The 10,495-nt window shown below is 31.9% G+C and overlaps 1 protein-coding gene across 1 annotated transcript; it reads right to left on the bottom strand.

Moving 5' to 3' along the window:
- Window positions 1–503: 503 nt before the first annotated feature.
- LOC132739045 (melanocortin receptor 5-like) lies at window positions 504–7,500 on the bottom strand. Its single transcript, XM_060726694.1, has 2 exons — window positions 7,409–7,500; window positions 504–2,981 (listed from the first exon to the last, which is right to left on the bottom strand). Exon 2 carries the CDS (start codon window positions 2,966–2,968, stop codon window positions 1,742–1,744), a length of 1,227 nt encoding a protein of 408 aa, XP_060582677.1. The 5' UTR covers window positions 2,969–2,981; window positions 7,409–7,500; the 3' UTR covers window positions 504–1,741.
- Window positions 7,501–10,495: the final 2,995 nt, after the last annotated feature.

Below are 10,495 nucleotides of genomic sequence, written 5' to 3' on the forward strand. Positions count from 1 at the left end.
CCAAAATTTTCATGAAAATAAGCATGAATCAGGAGGAATGCTGCTTTAACTATTAGCTTCATATTCTACTTTTTATAAAGAAAATAGGTGAACATAGTACTTCATAAAGAAAGTCTTGTCACACAGTCTGCATCATGATGGTCCAGCCAATCATAACATTAGCTTGCCAAAGCCAAATGTGGTCAACCTGTTTCACCAGTATAGTCAGGCCAGCCTGGACTTCCGTGCAACATGACAAGGCTCTATACTGTTGTCTGACAATCCCAAAATAATTAATCTTGATAACCCTAAAATTGATACTGCAATGGACAGTCCCAACACCGGAAGATGGACAAGTCCATGGGAGAAATTTATTATTTGTTATGGGTTAATTGAACCATATAGACCTGATAGATTTATAAACATGATACTTTTCAATATAATAAGTAGGGCACGATAACGGAAATTTATATCATTCGGTCGAACAATTTTCATAATATTGGTATGGCAAGTTATCTGCATATCACATTTTTATATTTTTATTGCAATGAAGTAGTTTATTTAAGTGAGTATATGCACGTAAACAAAAAAGCGTAGTGTTAAGAGCGTTTACATTAAGCGATTTAGATCTTTTATTTGAATAACAATATATTTAAACACAAACAATGACATGTGTAAACATTCTGCAATTTTCCCCAGGGGCGAGTAATCTATATAGACTTAAGAAATCGTAATGTTCTAGTTATCTCCCCTGATAAACTCCCTCGGAGTAATAATTCATAAAAATGTTGGTTCGGTATAATAAAAAAAAGGATAATAATGAATATTAGTAACCCGAGAACTAAAATAACATCCGGGGCCCTCGGGTTGCTAATATGCACTATTACCCTGCATGAGAAACATGTGTAAATTTTTAAAATAATGTACAAATGAATTTGAAAAAAGTGTTTTAAAGGACCACTATATATCTCAGAAATGATTTCATTTATATATTTCAAAATCTTTTTCTATTTTTTGTGTCCTGTTACAGTTTTCAAAAAGATATCCATTGGTCAATATCCTTAATGATATTTTGCTTCTACTATGTTCTGCCAATTAGTACAATTATAGTGATTAAGTATTTTAGTTTGTATGGAAGTCAAAATACTACTTTGTTAACATTTTGCTACTTTTAAGAAATAAAATTCCATACTCCTTCTCAGTGCTACCTCCATCAAGTAATAGGCATATAACATGCTCTCAAACCGCTTTTAAAATGTTAAAACACTTACGTGTGTTTGTTTTAACAGATTTATTCATTCCTTAGGAATAATATACATGTACCTTTAAATTTGACTAGGACTATACACATTGCACGAAATCAAAGTAATTCATTGTACTTGAATCACCAGGGAAAAAATCATACAAGTACTCCAATGAAATATAAGTTTTCTATACTTTATTGTCAGCGAGACGACGACGATATTTTCCTGTATATAATGTATTGACTAATCAATCGGAACGTCCTCGGCTATTATCTATATAGTCTGACGGAAAGGGCCGAAAAGTTGAGACTATCGACAAATATCACAAATTTTTGTTTAACGTTGTCACTTACAAGGCAAGTGGAAAAATTAACAAATTATATATCTGCTTTAAGTCATGCAAATAGTTTTATTGTGTTATTTTTTCAGGTTCCGCAATGTAGACGACTGTTCCGGAATGTGGCAATATGTTCCGGAATGTGGCGAAATACGCCGAATTTTCACGAGCTGAACATTTATCATTCTTCATCGCAGCAATCACCAGGCATGAGAGACGTTTCTTCTGGCTTCTTTTCAAAATCACAAATCGTTCCACAGTTACTAACAGGGCTTGAGCAGGTTGTGACGTCATTTACAAGCGTGTTTGCCGTGTCACGTCTTTTAGAATAGTAGATTGCGTTGCGATTCTTGAATTCTTCCTCGTTATTCGAAAATCGGCGGCTCGGAAAAACTTTCAAGAACAATGCTTTGTAACCCCTTTGGACTTCTTGAAGTCGAGTGGCGTAAATGAAAGGATCCGCTAACGAATTGAGAAGAAACAGAAGAAACACAGAGTTGTCGGCCTTGTCAAGGTGAATAAAATCGACGGCATGGAAATGTGTATAAATCTTGAAACACGCGAGTGGTGTCCAGAAGAGTGTAAAGGTTCCAATAATTAGCATAGTGGTTACGATGGCTTTGTAGTTGTGCATTTCATCTTGGTACAGCATACTGTCACGTGCAATAATGTTTTTGGCGACAAAGTATATTCTTGTATAGAAAATGATCACCCCAAAGAGCACGACGAATATGTGCACTATTATGATAATTTCCGTATCAAAGTCATCCAGAATCAGCTTGAGGCAGAAAGGCTGGGGGTGTTCCGGATCGTCACCAGGTGCTAGACCTACGAAAACTTCTAGTAGCCCTACTGCTAGACTAATAATCCATATTCCCATAATCAAACAGTTGCAACGTCCGGATTTCATGAACCTCCGATAACTCATCGGCTTCATAATGGCCAGGAAGTGGTCAACCGCCATTGCCAACAGATTTAACAGCGTGGCTACGACACCAGTGTCCAGAAATACGCGTTGCATTGCGTAAAAGCAAAATACCCATGATGTGATTAGATACAATAAGAACAGTGCAAGTTTGGAGACTAAAATCAGGCCGTCAGAGACCGCCAGACTGATAATCAGTTTCGAATGCGTCGTCAATCCGTGGGGTATATGAGCAGTTGCTGCAATAGACAAAGCGTTTGCTAACAATCCTATAATACAGATTACCAAGTACGCAGGGTTAAATAAATTGTCAAATATTCCTTCGCTCTCCTCCTCGTAATCCAATGACGTCACGTTTATGTCTAAGTCGGAATACCCGCTATTATTCTGCGTTGACAGTGTTGTCGATGGGAGAATGAAGAAGTTCGCCGTGGCGTGGACAGAATTGTTAATGTTCTTGGCGTAAATATGCGTCGCCGCCATTGTAGCTGTCTTCCTGAAATACAAATATATCAAAATCAACGCTATAGAATACATCGTTTTACAAAGTATAATATTAAAACTAATGCAAAAGTTAGATGTTTATTAAGAAAACAATCATTTTTAACGATAAATGGGGTTAAAGGCGGAGGGGGCAGAGTGGACGATTGGATTAACGCTGTATGACATTTTTAAGGTAAAACAAACAGTCAGAAATTTTCAAATTAAAGCTTTCTTCTTGAACAAAAAACAGATGTCGCAAACTATATATTTATAAGGCCCATTATGCCTCAGAAACGCTTTTGTTTTTATTTCCCAAAAGTTCCAATTTTTTTGGTGTATCAATTATATAGATTCCAGAGTCACTCATTGGCAAGTTATCGGATTTTTTAATGTTCTTTTGCATTTAGCAATTAGTACAATTATAGTGATTTAGTATTATCAATGTAATTTAAAATACTACTTTGTTTATATTTTGCTATTTATATTACAATAATTTCACAATGAAAACTACTTGTTTCAGGTAAGAAGTGTATATTTTGCTCTAAAAACCATAATTTAAATGATATAAAACTCATGCTTGCCTTTTTTAAGGAGTAAAAAGGAGCCGCGTCGCGACAAAACCAACATAGTGCGTTTGCGACCAGCATGGATCCAGACCAGCCTGCGCATCCGCGCAGTCTTATCAGGATCCATGCTGTTCGCTTACCAAATAGAGAAACTGATAGCGAACAGCATGGATCCTAATCAGACTGCGCGGACGCGCATCCTGGTCTGGATCCATGCTGGTCGCAAACCCACTATGTTGGTTTTGTCGTGACGCAGCTCAATTGCAATCGTTTCTGAGGTATAAATGGAATCTTCTAAGACTTAATATACAATATGAGTTTAGTAACTTGACTTTGGAGATCTTTTTGGCTTCTTAAACTGGACGAGTCCAAAGTAGGTTTTATTTTTTTAACTTTATTAAAAATTTTATCCGGTTAATCTCTATCATCTGCATCACGTAATGTTCCAATAAAAAACATTATTGGTCCAGTGTAACACATTTAGCTTCGTTTCCATTTCCCGATCCCAAAAATTCATATCAAATCGATTATGTCCAATCCATAATCCATCCAGATTATTTTTTTTATTTTTTCACGTCAAAATTCAAAATATCCATATCAAACCCATATTGCACTCAATCTAGCTGGGATTACATTTTCCTTGTCCAAATTCATGTTGTTTGCAAAGTAACTCTGTGTTGAATAAAAACAACATGAACAACGAGCTTAATGCGATGAAAAATGATGTTCTTTTTTATTTTAAGTGACTTCAGAAGACTATTTTTCTTTTACTTAGTTATCTCGCAGAAAACTGAAAAGAGCAGCAAAGAAAGGACAGAACGTAAAAATCAGCAACTCTGGTGAGATGGTAAAAAGCAGATGAACGGGAGATAATAAAATGCAGATGGACGGCTTCTTTGATCGTGAAGAGTTTGCTATTAGTTATGGGACGAGGGCATTCCAAGGAAATGACATATATGAATCTTTGAAGCGTAAGTATAGGGCTACATATATATTAATCATTTTAAAAATGACAATGTGCTTTTTAAATATTAAGTAAATGATAAAAAATAATACTTCTCAATCTGAATTTTGTCCACGTACATATAGTAATTCAATGTCTTGGCCTTTCAATTTCGTTTTAAATTTAATTGAAGCAAATGGTAAAAAACTGGACTTGCTACAAAATATTTGTTCATTCCTCTGTTGAAAATGAAATCGAACATTCACCCGTTTGTTTTATCAACAAATATTTATCTATCATCAGACTTTGTGAAATATACTGCTGGTTTTTATTCAATATAGAACGTGTACAGTCCAAAGTGGTTGAGTCCTTTAGTGTATTTGTCTCGAGTTGAAATTCAAATTCAGATTGTATTGCAAATAGAACAAAAATATATTATACTTTTTTCAGAGTGATATGTCAGAAGTCTAAGTTTAAATTTTGATATTTTATTTATAAATATGATACTTTTTATGAGAATTTTCTTTTCTATTTCAGAGTATGCCATTCATTGCCTCAGTATAGAGATTCAACATTTAATGATTTTAGGAATAAAAAAGGTGTAGCTCCAGACAGACACTGAAAAGGAAGGCAAAGATGTTTTCAGACTGACATAAAGCCCTGGTTTCTAAAACTAGAAATATATTCCTAACAGCAGGCACGAATATTTCCAGAATTATTCCCCTTTACTTGTTTACCTGACATTACCTGTTTTATTTGCAGTGATATTTATGAAACGAGCTATGCACGTACATTATGAGTTTTCAATGTTATGATGTGGTGGCATAGATTTTTTCACAAATTTTAATCTTGTTGAATGTTCTTGATTAATCTAGTCAGCCTTTGTTTGTAAAAAATAAAAGAAAAATAAATAAAATTTATCAAGATATGTTATTATTATTATTATTATTTTCATATTTTTCTCCGGAATCGACACCATCATTGGAACCTGCATTTATTCAATATCCATTAGATGAATATAAGCAGGCAAACCTGATTTGTTAATGATTCATTAATACATTGAATTTCGGTTTATGGAAGAAGAAAAAATACAATTTATTAGTGATTCATTAACAATTTATTTGCAATTCATTAATGAATCAGTTGGTCAGCGAACCTAATTTATTGCCAATTGATTGACCTGATTTGTTGATAATTCATTGACTAAGTCAAGAAAAGGACCAAATTCATTACCCATTTGTTAACCTGATTTATTAACAATTTATAATAAGTTGGTAAATGGACCCAATTCATTACCAATTCATTTCACTGATTTATTAACAATTTATTCATAATGCATTGGCTCATTTGCATGTCATTTCCATCTATAATAAATTGGGAATAAATGGTAAATTTGTTTATCATTTATTATACTGATTCATTCCTATCTTTTTTTTTGTTTGGGTATGTTTTGTTTGTTTGTTTTTATTTAATTTAATATCGCCTTTTTGTATTTACTCCTCAAGAATTGGCGGTGTGTAAAAACAATTTGTATCATGTATTGTTGAATACTATACTGAATATCTTTATCTATCCGTCCATCTTATTCTATTATATTCCATTTAATTTTATTCTATTCTATTGTTATTATTATTCATGTTCTATTCTATTCTTATTCTTATTCTATTTTTATTCTATTCTATTTTATTATACTTTATTCGATTTCGATTTCTTTCCTATCATACAGATATTTTATTTCATAAAATTATTGAGCCGCGTCATGACAAAACCAACATAGTGCGTTTGCGACCAGCAAGGATCCAGACCAGCCTGCGCATCCGCGCAGTCTGATCAGGATCCATGCCGTTCGCTATTAGTTTCTCTACTTGTAGTAGGGTTTGTAAGCGAACAGCATGGATCCTGATCAGACCATTATGTTGGTTTTGTCGTGACGCGGCTCAATTATTCATGTATGTATATATTAAGTACTGATGAGACAATAGGCAACCTTTTTTTTTGAAAATTGTGTGATTCAAACGCTTATTTATTAATTCTTTTATCAAATACTCCTGCCGTATTGACAATACTAGCACGGTCGTATTTTTTTTGACATCGTATAACGTACCATATTGTAGTTTTAAAAGTCCCTTTTAAAATATTTAACTTTTTTTTTCCAGTGTATAAAGCTACATCCAATGGACTTTTTCAAATCAATAACTGTTCAGTAAAATCATATTGTTTTCAAAATCTAAAGGTTGATTCTAAAAAGTGATGTCTTTTTTTATACACATGCCTATTGTACTTAAGCATAATAAATGTTCCGGGGCAAGATATTATGTTGCCATTTTAAAAAGGGTAGGGCTGCCATTGATGGAAAATTTTATATCGATATATCGAGAGACAAATATCGAAGAATACATCGATATATCGACTTTGACAGTAGATACAATGAAAAACATATTAATATGAGTTATAATTTGGGATCATGGTGTTATACATGCTTGTATTGGAGATTACAAAAACTACAAACTACTATATAAAGTTTGTTTTTTTCTGTTATTTTCACTGACATTTGTAAACAGAGTTCAAAGTTCAAATAAGCCAAGAAAACTGGAAAAAAGTGACTTCTCTAATTAGGCAAAATAGAGAGGTATATTCACTAACAGAAATAAATAAATTTTAGCTTGTATCGATATTTTGAAAATTTGTATCGATATTGTATCAAATGATGAATATCGATGATATATCGATATTGCGATATTCAATTAATTAGATAACAATGATTTCGTATTTGTGCCATCCGCTTTTACAGAAATATACTAACATATTTATTTCACAAAAACATTTTGAAAGTATTCTTTTAAAAAAAAATAATCAAACAATAGAATTTATAGCAGATATAGAGCTTAATTCACTGAAAATATGAAATAAAACAAAATTAATGAGTCTTACCTTTTCAGAATGTACAAGTTATCGATATTTTGAAGTAAGTCAAAACTCCTACTATCACCAACAGATTGTTTCCTACACTGGGGGACAGGGTGCTTAAAGTTCTGCCGTCGATGTACTGTAAAGCTGAAGGTATGGTGATTCGCGAGGGTTAAATTTTCTACGAATTGAAATATCTAAAAACTTGAAAAATATAAAATAGTTTTGTTACCCGCCTATATATACCTAATTTGTTACCTGATTACAAAGGATACGACTCTGACCACTATAAAGTCAAAGAAAGAAAGAAAGAAAGAAAGAAAGAAAGAAAGAAAGAAAGAAAGAAAGAAAGAAAGAAAGAAAGAAGAATAAAATATACATATAAGTAACATTTGATTTTAAGGCATAAATCCTTTATAAGTATTTTGATTTCCGCATTTCAAGTTCATGTATTTTCAATCTTAAGTTTCAATCAATATAATTGTCCTACATACGATATACTTTTATAGAGGATATTCAAATTGTTTCTATAAATACAGGATTTATTTTCATCGAATGATATTATAAATTTCATACCACAAGATAAAATAAATCCTGTATCTACAGAAAAATATTTGAATTTTCTATTTATATACTTTTTTCTTTTTCTTGACCTTACAATTCTTTTAAGATTTCTCCTTTAACTTAATTAAGAAGAAAGAAGTCCGGCAAGACACCAGCGAAAATACGAAAAAAATATGTTTCACTGCTGTGAAAAATTAATATTTACAGTGAAAATACGGAAAAAGAAAATACGTTTTTATTTCATTAGTATTTCTTAATATTTTATTTGTAAGTACATGTATAAAATAAAACTAAATATTTCAACTTTTCATCGCCCTAAATTACGACAAATATTTTACAGTATGAAGAGTTAATTAGTTTTTATTTTTGGTATTATCCCGGATCCAGCAATTTCCCCCAATTAATATATTTGCACATAAATACATTAAAATCTTGAAATCTTACAATGTATGTCAAAATGATCGCATGCTTGATGTAAAGCTAGCGGATCCTCTGTTGAAATTCATTGCAATAAAATTTCTTCTTCTTCATCATAATCATCATCATCTTCTTCTTTTTCATCATCATCTTCTTCATTTTCTTCTTCTTAAAAAATAATTAATTAATTAATTAATTAATTAATTAATTTATTTATTTATTTATTTATTTATTTATTTATTTATAAGATGACTATCTCATTTAATTTCATTTTCAATTTCTTTTCGTTTCTATCATATTATTTCATTTCATTTCATCGGACTTGCTTTCCTTTTTATAATCATAATTTGTTTCCAAGATGGTTCTTGATGTGTTGATGAAAGCAATATTTATTTTCTCAGCCGCCATTTTTATGATGTTACGTAAGCACTAGATCAAGTACCTGTTCTTCGTACATTGTATTTTGCAAATAAATTAATTGTTGTCAAATTTTCCATATTTTACGGTGTGTTTTGAAATAAGTGAATTCCTAATAAATAGTTTATTTGTTGGAAAGCCATGCATTAATTCTTTTGTAATATTATGCACGAGTTTTGATAGTCACAGATTTAAATGAGCGCTGTACTTTTATCAGGAATTTAACAATATTAACCGTGAACGTTTCACAAAAGGCCTATTACGTTTCAACTGATTGCATTAACGTACAGTAATTTATCTAATAAGTGCGCCAGTGCGAGATATGTAGATTTGGTAGGCACGAATGATTACAAGTACATGTGTACCCTTCACCTGCTAAATTTCTTAAATGGACTTGCCCAGGTTCAATTTTCGAAACTGTACATTTTTTGGGATATAAAGATGGAAATTTGAAGTTGGTCAGCCAAAAGTACCGAGCTTAGACAGGATGCGTGGATGCACAAGGATGTCCTTGCTCGTCATTTCCGGGTTCAGCTGGGTAAAGGCTATACAAATTTTCCCCGACTCCGCACCAGTGACTTACGTTCAGCTTGCTACATACAGTTATTGTCCTGTGCCTTGCCTTAATAAACAGCGTTTTGTTTGTCTGTTAATACAAATAATAATAAAAAATTGTACTGTTAATACAAATAATTAAAAAATTGTAAAAAAGTAAATGAGTATATCATTAACATGTAACTGTATCTAAATTTATTGTTTGTCTGAATACATTGTGTGAATATAATATACGTCAATCGAGATGCTTCGCTTTTTTTCCTTTCTCGGACACTCATTCGGGATACTACGGTATTTATCAGAAAAGTGATTCCTAAATCAGGCAGCTAGTTTTACTAAAAGCTGATTCATAAATAATTAACTATTATAGAACAATGATGACAGTTGTTCAATTGTAGATTATTGGAAATTTATGTAAATCACGTTGTTAACTGGTTATGGTAAATGGGTTGGTTTTTATCTTTTCACTTGTAGGATACATATTTTAATTATTCATATGTAATGAAAGTAACAGTTCATTTGTTTTGAAAAAGAGCTTTGCTTTGGTTGTTGATTGCCTGATATATTTCAGAAAATGCTGGCTAATGCTTGTTGGCAATTGTGTTTTAAAAAAAAACTCCTTCTAAACAAGGCTCGGATTTCTTCTTTGGTGCCATTTGCGCGGGAAAATATACCATAATTGTGAAATTCTATCAACGCGTATCACACCGAGCTGGAAAATCAAGAAGTAAATAAACAAAACAAAAATACAACAGAACAAAAACAAATAGTTTAAGCATATTTTATTGCCTTAAAATACGTATAAAATACATGAAAGAAAATGGAGGTATGTGCGTATCTCTGTTTTATATAACAATATGATTCCTGTGCTTTAAGCAATACATGTTTATTTTTTCTTGTTTTTTTTATCAATACTTTAGTCCTTGCCCAATGTTGAGAATTAACAGCAGGGAAAGTCATTTTAAAGCTTGCATAACTTCTAGTATCTACTACTAAGATGTGCGCCTTGATTAATTAATTAATAATTGATATATTTATTAATTTTTGGCTTAGTGAAGTGCTAAGGTCACTTTTCATTCACAACTTTAACTTCGGTTCCATATTGGGTGTTGAATTCCTCTGTGTATAAATAATATATTGAGAATAAACAACAGCTTT

Source organism: Ruditapes philippinarum, unplaced genomic scaffold, assembly GCF_026571515.1.
Source record: "Ruditapes philippinarum isolate M1 unplaced genomic scaffold, ASM2657151v2 ctg1453_1_1_1_1, whole genome shotgun sequence".
In the NCBI taxonomy this organism is placed as follows: domain Eukaryota; kingdom Metazoa; phylum Mollusca; class Bivalvia; order Venerida; family Veneridae; genus Ruditapes; species Ruditapes philippinarum.

Bases quoted from the DNA above. Each gene is read 5' to 3' on its own strand.
- LOC132739045 (XM_060726694.1), bottom strand. From the start codon at position 2,968: ATGGCGGCGACGCATATTTACGCCAAGAACATTAACAATTCTGTCCAC.